This window comes from Topomyia yanbarensis, chromosome 1 (genome assembly GCF_030247195.1).
Source record: "Topomyia yanbarensis strain Yona2022 chromosome 1, ASM3024719v1, whole genome shotgun sequence".
NCBI lineage: Eukaryota > Metazoa > Arthropoda > Insecta > Diptera > Culicidae > Topomyia > Topomyia yanbarensis.
In genome coordinates, this window is record NC_080670.1 from 131992040 (window position 1) to 132006912 (window position 14873).

Consider the following 14873-nt stretch of genomic DNA (forward strand, 5'->3'; position numbering starts at 1 on the left):
GTAATGTTCGAGAAATTGAGCTGGTCTAACAATCGCGCAAATGTGTTGTCATTAGGATTAGGATGAGACGATGATGTAAAGGAGGGAGGTAGTCCATTTTGTGAAAGACGCATGTTGGTATTAATGGTTTGAAAGAATTGCACTGACCATTAGCACTTGAATCCTCTTGCAGTCGGTATTCAACCGATGTCTCTTCTATTTGTCTTAAACCTAATTGCACCGTATCAGCACCAGATGCCGTTCTTCCTGCCTGCGAACCGTAGCTGTTTACGAGAGACACCTAGTTCAGCGGCATTGCATACATCCACGTTATGTCGTCTCTTAGGTCACCGGGACGCACACTTGCCGCCAGCCGTGAGGAAGCCCTCAGTCCCCCCACCACAGTCGAGCCCTTCCTGCCAGCGACCTGCAGCCGTCCCGGTCATGTGGTGGAGATGGGACGAGGGGTCTTCCGCAAACCTACCTCAGGCAAGTACAATTCATCTGTGAGCTCTTCCTTGTCTCAAAGCTCTTCGATTTCCAGCATTGGTCAACGACGGGCTAAGCTGCTGCTATACTACCAAAATGTTGGTGGTATTAATTCAATCGTTGAGCAATATCGTCTTGCAGTCTCCGATAACAGTTTTGACATCATTGTCTACGTCGAAACATGGTTGAACGATGACACGCTTTCCAGTCAGGTGTTCGGTACTGAATACGAGGTGTTTCGCTGTGACAGGAGCCCTAGCAACAGCCGAAAATCCACCGGAGGCGGCGTATTAGTAGCGGTTAAAACCAGCTTGAAGGCAAGAATCGTGGAGAACACTTCTTGGGTTTGTCTAGAGCAGGTTTGGACAATTATCGAACTTGGCGACCGTAAGTTGTACTTGTGTGCTTTGTATGTTCCACCCGACCGCGCTCGTGATACCGAATACGCACACTGCAGCTCAGTTTTTACTATCCTCGAAGATGCTAACGCTGTTGATGAGATCATGGTACTAGGAGATTTTAATCTTCCTACCATTTCATGGAAATCTTCCCCCAATGGATTTCTTTATCCAGATTCTGACTATTCCGTTCTCCACCCATGTGCAGTGAAGCTACTTGACAGCTATAGCTCAGCCACGTTACTACAAATCAATCCTATTGCCAATGAGAATAGCCGCCATCTCGATCTTTGTTTTGTCAGCGATCAGGTTTCTGCCACATCAATAGTGACGGCTCCCTCTCCCCTAGTAAAACCAGTAGCACATCATCCTCCACTGATCGCCACGATTGATAGCTCTGTTGTGCATGACTTCGATATATTACCACTTTCTGTCTCCTACAATTTCCGTAAAGCTGATCATCGCAGTATCGCAGACCTTCTTTCCACCATCGATTGGGAAAATATTCTGGACCCCGAAAATGTCGAAACCGCAGTTCAAACCTTTTCAAACGTTCTGGTGTATGCTATTGACAGGCACGTTCCAAAGAAAGTTCACCATCAACAAACCGGTCCTCCATGGCAAACGAGTACACTGCGACGGCTGAAGTCTATAAAGAGAGCTGCCCTGCGGAGGTTTACCAAGTATCGCACAATATCACTCAGAAACTATTACGTCAGTCTCAACCATGCGTACAAACGAGCCAGTCAACACTGTTTCTATCGATACCAGCAAAATATTCAGCGTAATCTCAAGTCGCATCCTAAACGTTTCTGGAAATATGTGAACGAGCAGCGCAAGGAATCAGGCCTGCCGTCGTCTATGACTCTCAATGGGAACACAGCTACCACATCTCGAGACATATGTGCACTTTTTTCGGAAAAATTCGCGAATGTATTCACAGATGAGGCACTAACTACTGAGCAAATCGAAATCGCCGCTAGCAGAGCTCCACTTGTAGGCCAAGCTTTGGGTGCTATCGATGTCGATGCAACGATGATTACCAGAGCTTCCTCTCGGCTTAAGTCATCTTTCAATCCGGGACCCGACGGGTTCCCCTCCGTTATCCTGAAAAGGCACATTGAAGCTTTGATTACTCCGCTTCTTCATATTTTTCGAGCATCTATTGCTAGAGGAGTTTTCCCGTCTTGCTGGAAATACGCGTGCATGTTCCCAGTCCACAAGAAGGGTAATAAGCGAGACGTGAATAATTACCGTGGAATAACTTCATTGAGTGCAGTTTCGAAGTTGTTCGAGCTGGTGATTATGGAACCTCTTCAGGCTCATTGTAAGCAGTACCTAAGTGACGATCAACACGGCTTCACGTCCGGGCGGTTAACAGCGTCTAACCTGCTGTGTTTAACATCCTACATAACCGAGAGTATGGAACATCGTGCTCAAACCGACGTTGTTTACACCGACTTATCTGCCGCTTTCGATAAGATAAATCACGATATCGCAATCGCAAAAATGGAGAGATTTGGAATAAATGGTAGTGTTCTGCAGTTGTTTCGATCCTACCTCACAGACCGAGAGATTGCGGTTGTCATAGGAGATTGTCAGGCCCCCACCTTCATTTCTACGTCAGGAATACCTCAAGGAAGCCACTAGGGACCGTTGATGTTTCTGCTATACTTCAATGATGTATATCTAGTTCTGAATACTGCACGATTGTCCTTCGCAGATGACCTCAAGATATTCCGCCTAATTCGGTCAATTGAAGATTACAGATTTCTCCAACAGCAGCTTGATTTCTTTGCTGATTGGTGTAACACGAACCGCATGTGCGTCAGCCCGAAAAAGTGTTCGGTAATATCGTTTTCACGGAAAAAGAATTCGATTCATTTTAACTACCGTCTACTAGAAACAGACATTGAACGCGTCAGTCACGTTAAAGATCTGGGAGTGATTCTGGATCCTCAGCTTACGTTTAAACAGCACGTCTCCTATGCAGTTGGTAAAGCATCTCGAGCACTGGGATGCATCTTCAGAATAGCCAAAAATTTTACGGATATCTATTGTCTCAAATCGCTCTACTGTTCTTTATCGCGATCAATTCTAGAATATCATAACAGTTTTTGCAACCGACCGAGACGGTTGTGGCTCCAGGTGGAAGGTTTTGTTCTCGAGAGAGTGACGGAGTGCGAGACGCTGTATGCGTTATTGTGGGAGAGAGAGAGAGACCAGTTTGTTAAGTGTGAGTCGACAGTTGATACGTCGGAGGCGTGGTCAACGGCATCCTCGACAAGTGGTGTTTTGACAGCAAACCGCGGGTAGACGAATTTGCCTACCGCGGTGGCAGAAATCGACAGTGATCGTGCCTGTACACACAGAAAAAATATAGTGTATTGGTGTCGTCGGGCAATTCTAATCGACGAGAGGGAAGCGTCACAGGTAGACCCATTTGCTCTATTTGTCTACCGCAGAAGTGGTACGACGAATAAGGAAAACAAGTGGCACCGAAAAGTGCCGCATCGACAGTGGGATTTTCGCAGCAAGCCACAGGTAGCCACATTTGTCTACCGAGGTGGTGGAAACGGAGAGAGCGCGCTTGTGGTGGTGATACCGACGAGCAGCTTAATCGGAGAGAGTTTTGAAGTGTTGCAGGTAGGACTATTTCTCTACTGAAGAAGCAACGCGACGAAGAAGGACAGCAAGTGTCACATTGTCAAACAACGGGCACCGAGTTTACAACGTAACACATGAGGTGTGTTCTATCGGTGTCTTCGTCACCTAATAGATAGCAGATAACAGGTATATTTTTCATTCCTTTTTGTGATAGTTTTTCTTACTAGGTAAAATGGATGAAGAGACGGGAGAACGAGTAACAGACCCTCCCCCTAAGCCTTCTGCTGAAAATGTAAATCCGACTAGAATTAAAATTTACCCAGAGTCGTCAACGGGACCATGGATTGTATTTATTAGGCGTAAAGCAAAGGCGCTAAGTATCATTCAAATTTCGAAAGATTTGACTTCGCGATTCTCGGATGTAAAAGAGATCGTCAAAGTTAATAAAGATAAAATACGCATTGTCGTTGGTAGTCTCAAACAAGCCAATGCAATTGCTTCTTGCGAGCTTTTTACGCGTGAATATAGAGCGTATATTCCTTCAAAGGAAATTGAAATTGATGGGGTCATCACAGAATCGAGTTTGACTGTTGATGACTTAATTAAGCATGGGGTTGGTCGTTTCAAAGACACCATACTTAAAGACGTAAAAATACTTGAATGCAAGCAATTGCATTCAGTATCACACGAAGGAGATAAAAAAGTTTATCGACTGTCTGACTCATTTCGAGTGACTTTCGCTGGGTCTGCGCTGCCCAACTATGTCGTTATCGATAAGATTCGTCTCCCTTTTCGCCTTTTTATCCCTCGTGTAATGAATTGCCTTAATTGCAAACAGCTTGGCCACACAGCCACTTACTGTTCCAATAAGGCACGGTGTGGCAAATGTGGGGGTTCTCATCAAGAGGATACATGCAATGAAAATTCAGAAAAATGTTTAATGTGCGGAGAAAACTTGCATGAGCCCATTTATAAATTGCGTGAGGATAAAATTAAACGATCCTTGAAGGAGAGGTCTAAGCGCTCCTATGCAGAAATGTTAAAAAATGCTACTCCTAAACCCATCTTCTTAGAAAACACTTACACATCTCTATTTTCGGAACAGTCTGACTCTGACGGAGCGTGCGAAGGTACATCATTTGTTTTACCCGGAAATTCTAGAAAAAGAAAACATTCTTCTTTTCCCAAGCTGCCAAGAAAGGGCCTTAAAATTTCTCCACCAATAGATAGACTGCGCCCAAAACCGAAAAATTCCGATTCAAAACCCAAATCAATTCCGGCCGGTTTTGGGAACGTACAATCCAAACAGAACACCATTACTGGAAATAATAAAATTTCGGCTTCCTCTGAGCCTCAGCCGGGGGTAGGATTATTGAAATTTTCTGAAATTGTTGATTGGATTTTTAAAGCATTCAATATTTCTGAACCACTAAAGAGTATACTTTCAGCTTTCCTCCCAACAATTAGAACATTTTTAGAGCAGCTGATTGCTCAATGGCCCATCCTTGCAGCAATTATATCTTTCAATGGTTAATTCAACTCCTAAGGTGAAAGACTGCATCACTGTTTTACAGTGGAATTGCAGAAGTATCATACCAAAAATTGATTCCTTAAAAATTTTACTGCATAATTTAAAATGCGATGCTTTTGCTCTATGTGAAACATGGCTTACCTCAAACATTAATTTCAACTTAAATGATTTCAACATTATTCGCCTAGACCGAGGCACCCCGTATGGAGGAGTGCTTCTAGGAATTAAAAAGTGCTATTCTTTCTATAGAATTAACATCCCCTTGTTTGCGGGCATTGAGGCTGTAGCTGTTCAAATGAACATTAAAGGCAAAGACATGTCTATCGCTTCTATATATATACCTCCCAAAGTTCAAATTGGACAACGTCAAATTTTTGAGGTAGTGGAATCCATGGCTGCTCCGCGTCTGATACTGGGAGACTTCAACTCGCACGGAGTATTGTGGGGTTCCCTCTACAATGATAATCGATCCTCTTTGATATACAATGTTTGTGACGAATTTAATATGACAGTTTTAAATACTGGCGAAACAACACGCATCCCCAGACCTCCTGCACGTCCAAGTGCATTAGATCTATCTCTGTGCTCGACATCACTTCGGTTAGATTGCACGTGGAAGGTTGTACCTGATCCTCACGGTAGCGATCATTTGCCAATCGTTGTTTCAATTAACAGTGAATTAGGCCTTACGAATTCAATCAATGTTCCTTATGACTTAACACGAAATATTGATTGGAAAACATACGAAACATTAATTTCCACTTCTCTTGCTTCGACAGAAGAGCTACCTCCTACCGAAGAATATGATTCCTAGCGGGTTTAATTATTGAAGCAGAACAAGCCCAAACGAAATGCAATCCTGGAATGACAATAAATAGACGGCCCCCTAATCCTTGGTGGGACAAAGAGTGCTCTGATGCATATGAAGCTAAACAAGTTGCCTACAAAGAAATTATGAAACAGAAAGGGGGTATACGTGAGAACTTTGAAAATTATTTCATTTTGCAAAACAAATTTGACAGTATACGTCGTGCCAAAAAATTTAGTTATTGGAGACACTTCGTTAATGGCTTGTCAAGAGAAACATCAATGAGTACTCTTTGGAACACAGCCAGAAGAATGAGGAATCGAAACGTGACTAATGAAAGCGAAGATTTTTCGAATCGTTGGATATTTAATTTTGCCAAGAAAATTTGTCCAGATTCTGCTCCTGCGCAGAAAATCACTCGCGATGCTCCCACAAGTAACGATTTCATAGATTCGCCTTTGACAATGATGGAATTCTCAATTGCACTCCTCTCATGCAACAATAATGCTCCGGGACTAGACAGAATTAAATTCAACTTGGTGAAGAATCTGCCTGACCTAGCAAAAAGACGCTTGTTGAATTTATTCAATAAGCTTCTTGAGCAGAACATTGTCCCGCACGACTGGAGACAAGTGAGAGTTATCGCTATTCCAAAACCGGGAAAACCAGCCTCCGATCATAACTCGTATCGACCGATTGCAATGCTATCCTGCATCAGGAAATTGTTGGAAAAAATTATCCTACGACGTCTCGACAATTGGGTTGAGGCGAACGGCTTGCTATCAGATACCCAGTTTGGTTTTCGGAGGGGAAAGGGAACGAATGATTGTCTGGCGCTACTTTCGTCAGAAATCCAACTCGCTTACGCAAAAAAAGAACAAATGGCGTCTGTGTTCTTAGACATAAAAGGAGCATTCGACTCAGTCTCCATTGATGTTCTCTCGGAGAAGCTACATCAATGTGGTCTTTCACCGATATTAAATAATTATTTATACAATTTATTGTCAGAAAAGCACATGCATTTTTCATATGGCGATTTGGCGACACTCAGAATAAGTTACATGGGCCTCCCACAAGGCTCTTGTCTAAGCCCCCTTCTCTATAATTTTTACGTGAATGACATTGATAATTGTATTGTCAGCCCATGCACTTTAAGACAACTTGCAGATGATGGGGTGGTTTCTGCCACAGGACCAAAAGCTATAAATTTACAACAACCATTGCAAGATAGCTTGGATAATTTATCAATTTGGGCTTTAAAGCTGGGCATCGATTTCTCTACGGAGAAAACAGAGTTGGTCGTTTTCTCAAGGAAGCGTGATCCAGCTCAGCTTCAGCTTCAGTTGGTTGGTAGAACGATAGCCCAAGTCCTGACTCTTAAATACCTTGGAATTTGGTTCGATTCTAAAGGCACATGGGGAGGCCACATTAGGTATCTAATAACGAAATGCCAACAAAGGATAAATTTTCTGCGAACAATAACTGGATCATGGTGGGGTTCTCATCCAAGTGACATGATAAGATTGTATCAAACAAGAATACTTTCAGTAATGGAATATGGGTGCATCTGTTTCCGTTCAGCTGCGAACACTAACATTATTAAACTGGAACGGATACAGTATCGCTGTTTACGAATTGCCTTAGGTTGCATGCAGTCGACCCATACGATGAGTCTTGAAGTACTAGCGGGAGTTCTTCCTTTAAAAGACCGATTCTGGGATCTCTCTTCTCGTTTACTTATTCGATGTGAGGTTATGAACCCACTGGTAATTGAAAATTTTGAAAGACTTGTCGAGCTTCAACCACAAACCAGATTCATGACAGTGTATTTCAATCATATGTCACAAGAAATAACGCCTGCTAGTTATGTTCCCACATACGTCAATATACTAGATATTCCTGAATCCACTTTATTCTTCGACACATCCATGCAAGCAGAGATTCGTGGAATTCCGGATCATCTACGCTCGCGGGAGATCCCTAAAATATTCACAAGTAAATATCAACATATAGACTGCCTTAAAATGTTTTACACTGATGGGTCACGAATCAATGAGGCCACTGGTTTCGGTATTTTCAACAATAATTTTTCAATTTCTCTCAAACTTGCAGAACCCGCCTCTGTTTATATAGCGGAACTAGCAGCAGTTCACTATAGATTGCAAATAATTAATACTTTACCCCCGAACCATTACTTTATCCTCACTGATAGTCTCAGCACAATTGCAGCTCTACGCTCAAAGAGGATTGATAATCACGATCCATTCTTTTTGGGGAAGATACGAGAATCTCTGAGTAACCTGACAAGAAAATGTTATAAATTTACCCTAGTGTGGCTCCCCGCCCATTGCTCTATTGCGGGCAATGAGAAAGCTGATAATTTAGCCAAGATTGGTGCACTAGATGGTGAAATATATGAAAGACCCATCGCTTACAATGAATTTTATAGCGCTTCTCGACAGAGGACACTTGCTAGTTGGCAAACATCTTGGGACAATGGAGATATGGGACGATGGCTACACTCAATTATCCCTAAAGTATCAACGAAAGCATGGTTCAAAGGATTGGATGTAAGTCGGGACTTCATCCGTGTGATGTCTAGGCTCATGTCCAATCATTATACTTTAGATGCGCATTTCCGTCGTATTGGGCTCGCTGAGGGTAATCATTGTGCTTGTGGAGAAGGTTACCATGACATTGAGCATGTTGTTTGGTCCTGCACTGAATATCGTGAAGCCAGATCACAATTAGTAGATTCTTTACAAGTCCGAGGAAGACCAATCCATGTTCCTGTTAGAGACATCCTGGCGTATCGCGATCCTCTATACATGGAACTTATCTATCATTTTCTAAAAACAGCCTCTGTCAAAATTTAATTAAATTCATCTCCTCATAATCTTATCCAAGGCTAATCATTCACCAATTAAAGTGTCCTAGAATATTTAGTTTTTAAATTTAGACAATAACAGAAAAAAAGTAAATAAATACACCCGAAAATACTAGATCATTATGAAATACAACAATGTAAGGAAAAAAGCAAACAATAAAGTGATTTCAGTGTTAGTTTTAGACAAAGTACTAGTATAGTTAAAATTAGTCTTAAGGATTTTTGTAACGTGCTATGTAAAAAAAAAACTGGCGTAAAAAGCTTTTGCAAATGCCGTGTCAAATAAACGAATGGAAAAAAAATTTTCTAGAATATTGCTCTGAAGTTTGGAGTCCAAACTACAATAATGGCGTTGAGAGAATAGAGTCTGTTCAGCGTGGCTTTTTACGTTTCGCGCTTCGTAGATTGCCGTGGAGAGATCCTTCCCGACTACCTCGCTATGAAAACCGGTGTCAGCTAATTCAACTAGAGCCCCTACATGTTCGAAGGAATACTGCAAGAGCCTTGTTCATCGCTGACACTCTGCAAGGTCGTATAGATGCCCCAGCTATTCTGGAACAAATCAACATAAACGTCGCTCCTCGAACACTACGCAACAACATTATGTTCAGATTACCATTCCGACGCACTAACTATAGTATGTATGGAGCCATCACTGGTCTGCAACGAATTTTTAACCAGGCAGCTACGGCATTTGATTTCAACGTTTCTCGACAAAATCTGCGTATGCGTTTTTCCAGACTATTTAATCAATTAGCTAACAACACTTGACCTTTTTATTTGTTTTTAATTATTGTATGACTATTGTTTTTGTGGATTTGATTGTTAGAAATTAGATTAGTATTAAGGCCAACATCATTGGGGCTTTGATATGCCTGTTGATGTATTGAACAAATAAACAAATAAACAAACCGTACACAAAGCCTTTGGTACCGCACAGTCTATTGTAGGCGATTATTTTTTGCGATGATAATCACTATCAGATATTGTTCACAATGTTAACCCGTAGCTTTCTTGCTACTACTCAGGCAATTGTTTTCAGGCACGTGGCCTCACTATGGGTCATGTGAAATGCGAAATCCCGGACGAACCCCCAGTTCTGTGGGTTTTGATGGGAATACTGACAGCAGATCACAGAGGACCACGACTATCTATGATTTCGGATCAAGAATGTCAAGAAACATAACCGGCCTATCTTTATGGGACTAATTTGCGATCATGGGCGGTATAGCCCATTTAAATATATAGATAAATAGACTGTTGATCCTATATGTCATGGCGTTAGGTCCGTTAGTTTGTGTATATACCTAATTAAAAACCTAACATTAACTTCCACCCAACTCCTTTTTCGCCCTTCATACAGTAACTTGTGATTATGGTCAGTGGGTAGTGCTCGATTAAATTGTAGGGAAAGGACTGCTCAGTGCTATGGGCAGTGGTCCTGCTACAATAGGTGCTAGTAACACACATTACATCACATACCTCATTAATATCCTAACGTATGCGGAATGAAATTTGGACAACGTTTCCATCAGGAAAACAAAAATGCAACCCTGCGCAAGGCATCATACTAAACGGCGCGCTTATTTTAAACATCCAGTATTGATTTCGACCCGCTAGGAGATACCATGTGAACAAAATGGCAGAGAACATTCAATATAGATTTTTCTACAAAAACATTGCCTTTTAAATTTTGTCCAAATTTTATTCCGCATACGTTATATCTGATGCAAATGTTTATTTAATTACATTCTGATATGAAAGAAATATTCAACTAATACATAATTTACCAAAAAATCGATCAATTTAAAAAAAACTGAATTTTAATGTGGTTCTGAAAATTTTCGGTACTTTGCGATGCAACCGGACGCACATAATCACTAATAATATTTTTGTGAATTGATAATAAGGATTATTCTACATCTCCAGTATTGAAAATCTTCAAAAGACAAACTCGCTATATCATATTGCCGTCCAAAAGTGACTTTATATACGAGAAATAGAGAGTGCGGCATCTCACCCGACGCACTCTCCCGAAATTACCTACTACTATCTATTTTAATAGTGAAGCGCAACTGCGTTTTATTCATAGTGGAATTAAAAGGAAGATTTTTGTCTTAAGAACGTTCAATTTAATTCAGATTTGTGTCGGAGAATTTTCTTCTATTATTAAACAATAATTATATGTTTCTTTTCAGGTTACATCGTTGGTGCACATGCCTAACGGCAAGGTCTACGACCCACTAATAGGACAATGGATGACACCAAACTGGGAGAATGTTGATCAACGTATCGGAAACCCGACAAAACTTCACTTGTACCGTTTCAATGGGAACGATCCTATTAATAACGAGCATAGCAGAGAGCATCCTGGAGATCATCTCGCTTGGATCAAACTAATGGGGTACAATATTAAAAGTCTGATTCCGCAAACCAACGACGGACTATACTCTCAAAAAAATCCTTGGAGTCAGTCACACAAATCATCTCTAACGCCGCAAATCATGCAACCTATTCGCAAACCGAAACCGGTGTCTATTGAATCGGGTTTCTTGTCATATCTATCAGTAAGGAAAATAAAATCCTTGGTAGATCTCACCACACCACCGAAATCAGTACTCAAATCGAATGCCTTGAACGTTGATTCGTTTAAAATTGGCGCTGCGTCTGACCCTCCTTTTGGCAAAGGCATTATAGTATCCCGTTCATTTGAAGGGGAAGCGATTGTGTCTAGTGTACATGCGGCTAATCCTATATATCGTGATGTGTATACTTCAGTCTTTAATCGAACGCATCTCTTGCCATTTACATTTGTCGTACATAACTCTCTACAGGATGCATTTTTCTTCGTAAAAGAAGATTCTTGGAAGTCGACTGAAGATCGACAACAACTTAAACGGTTACAAGGACAAGTAAACACGACATTTCACGAAACGACTCGGGAGAATGGCAGTGGAAACAATCATTTAGATGTTAAGCTGCACATTCAAAATGCTGTAATCAATCTTAAATATGGCACCACCGCAGAAAAGGAGCGCCAGCGGCTTATGCACCATGCAAAGCTTCAAGCTGTGCGAAAGGCATGGCATCGAGAGAAAGAATTACTACGAAATGGACTGGTCAGTAGTTACGACTGGACGCAACTTGAAATAGATGACATTATTAAAAACGGTTATGCGAATCTCTATGAAGGCGAATACATACACGATATTTTGCAGTACCCAGAAATGCTTGAAGATCCCTTCAACATCAGATTCGTAAAAAAAAAAGCTAGCCAATCTCGGAAACGAAAACGAAGAGACATGACCACTTTGGATGCAACCAGAGAAATATCCTACTCTTCGTGCATAGGTAGGTGTTAGCTAAGACAGTTTAAGAAGTTGGATGGAAAACCTGTATTATAATAGTAAGCATACCATCCGGCGCAGCCAATTCTTCAATAAATCTCGCAATGTTCCATCAAATGTAAGAAACCGAAAAAAATACATACACAGACAAATGGTGATTCGAGCTTTTGAGACTGTTGTCATGAGTTAATAGACAAAACATATTAGAAATATAAAATAAAACAAAAAATAAAGGAAATAAGAATGTATGAGCAGATATAGATATTTACCACAATTGACTATTAGAGATCAGAATGAGAATACCGTAAATAAATAGAGGAAATATTTAGTAACTATGATTCAATTCATATACCTATAACAAAACACAAAAATCAAACAAAAAAGTGATTAATTGGTCAACCAATTGGTTCAGTGTCAACACCACGAATGCAAGTAATACCGTATGGTGGGTCTATTCATCTAAAAATTATTTATGTTAGTTATCTTTCTACGTTTCCACAAGTTCTGCATGTTTTAGTGCCGAAGATACACTGAAAAGTGTTTGCATTAGTCGTTTTAGTGTGAAAGTTTATGGTTGTTTCTACATACATATGAACGAAATTAATCATTTTTGCGCAAACCACCCTAAAATGTTCAGGTGGATAGATATGGCAAACCGTCATCTTGATGCAAGGAATTTGTAGCTGCATGTAATAAAACCAACAAAAATTTCAATAATTGCTGGATGTAATAGGTCATTAAATATATAGTTAGAAAAAAATCTGAACACTGTGTAAACCTTTGAAAGTAGAATGGAACTTTTACTGACAATTTTACCATTTGAGGCAATTGGAACCTCTTGATAGACAGAAAGATCATATCACAGACAAGTAATTTTCAATTATTATGAGTAAATTACATCCTATTTAAAAAGTGTATTATGAAGTTCTGAATTGCTTCCTCTATTTCTAGAAACATCCTACTTTTTAACTTTACTCAGTTATATAAAGCAATTAATAATTCATATATACTATATATTTTCTACAATCTCCAAAAAATAGAATAGCCGTTAAAATGTATAAAAAAAGGTTTTTGGAAATTAATTTTTGTTTTGTTTGTTTATTTTGGTGTTTTAAAAACTCAGAAATATTGGATGCTGATCTAGCAAATTTCTGTGATTCTTTTTGCATATTACCCGGTATATTGAAAAGATACAGTGCCAAAGTGACAGTGTGCTTTGGTGAAATAGAGTTAGAACAGATTGCACTGATGAATTCGGTTTGTAGGTGACGAAAATCGGCCGGTTCTTTTTTTTATTTTTATTTCGTTTATAGAGGTTTAACCACAGACATATATATATATATATATATATATATATATATATATATATATATATATATATATATATATATATATATATATATATATATATATATATATATAATATATATATATATATATATTATATATATATATATATATATATTTATATATATATATATATATATATAATATATATATATATATATATATATTATATATATATATATATATATAATATATATATATATATATATATATATATATATATATATATATATATATATATATATATATATATAATATATATATATAAATATATATATATATATATATATATATATATATATATATATATATATATATATATATTATATATATATATTATATATATATATATATATATATATAATATATATATATATATATATATATATATATATATATATATATATATATATATATATATATATATATATTTTCTAAGTGTGTACGGTTCGGTTATGGAACCAACAGCTGTTCCACGAACACCTGTAGTAACAAATATTGTGGTGTTCAAAGCAACGACAGTTACAGTCGTTATTTGCTGGTTGGACACTTTTTAACTGGGCCGATTTTTAGTTGGACCTACGCTAGTTGGACCATTGTCCAACTAAAAAGCATCTGAACGTCCAAAATCTCATGTCAAATTTACTTCGACAATCTATCTAACGATCTTTTACACTACTAAAGTATTCTTTGGAGAGTTTTTGACATTTGTCAGTCGGTGCAACTAGCGAATCAAATTCGTTAGTTGGACAGAGGCTGTAGCCCAACCAGCGAATCACGACTGTATCAACAAATTGAAGAAGCGGACCCTAAGTGCGCTAACTGTGGGAAAAACCATCGCGCAACTATGAAGGCCCGTACAAAGCGCGTATAATTTATAGATATCAGCAATGAAGCCTTTAGAAACCAGCCACAGTGGAGATCAATATTGCCCCAACGATTAACGAACAGAATTTTCCGGTAATCTGCCCATCCCGGCTACCACCGCTCCAACCCCATACACGGCTGGCAGCTGCTGCAGAATAGGTTCCATCCAATTCTCGAACCAGAGTGGCTCCATCTATCCGTCAGTGACCAGCTCTTCCTCCTGCCAGTAGCAGGACAACAATTTTCTTCCGCCCGAGGATACCGCCTACCTTTGCACTTCAGAGCAGCTTCTTCGGTTATTCCAAAAACTTGAAACTCGTTTGCGTAGGCTGAAAAACCCAGTTTGAAATATACACTCAGGTCCTTTTCGACATTAAAAATGGCTGCTAGAGTAAGTCTAGTCAAGAAAAGCCTGGTCGACGTTTTTATCATTTTAATCTATCTTATACCCGAGATAAACATCAGCATATCGCTTCCGACAAGTGAGACTAGATGTACCAAACTTGAGGGGGAGGTGTGGCAATCGTATCGTAACAACATCTTGAAGCCCGTTGTACACCAAGATCTCGGTTCAGACCACTATCCAGTGGTGACCAAAGTGAGTTCCTCGGTA

At 39.4% G+C, this 14873-nt stretch overlaps 1 protein-coding gene across 14 annotated transcripts in view; it reads left to right on the top strand.

Moving 5' to 3' along the window:
* LOC131694307 (teneurin-a) overlaps nt 1-13369 on the top strand; it is a 1511233-nt gene extending 1497864 nt beyond the window's left edge. For all 14 annotated transcript variants that reach the window (XM_058982937.1, XM_058982945.1, XM_058982962.1 and 11 more), the window contains one exon: nt 10898-13369. In XM_058982937.1, the coding sequence (XP_058838920.1) occupies nt 10898-12061 (1164 nt within the window). In that variant the 3' untranslated portion in view covers nt 12062-13369. The remainder of the gene's footprint in view (nt 1-10897) is intronic.
* The last annotated feature ends 1504 nt before the right edge of the window (nt 13370-14873 follow it).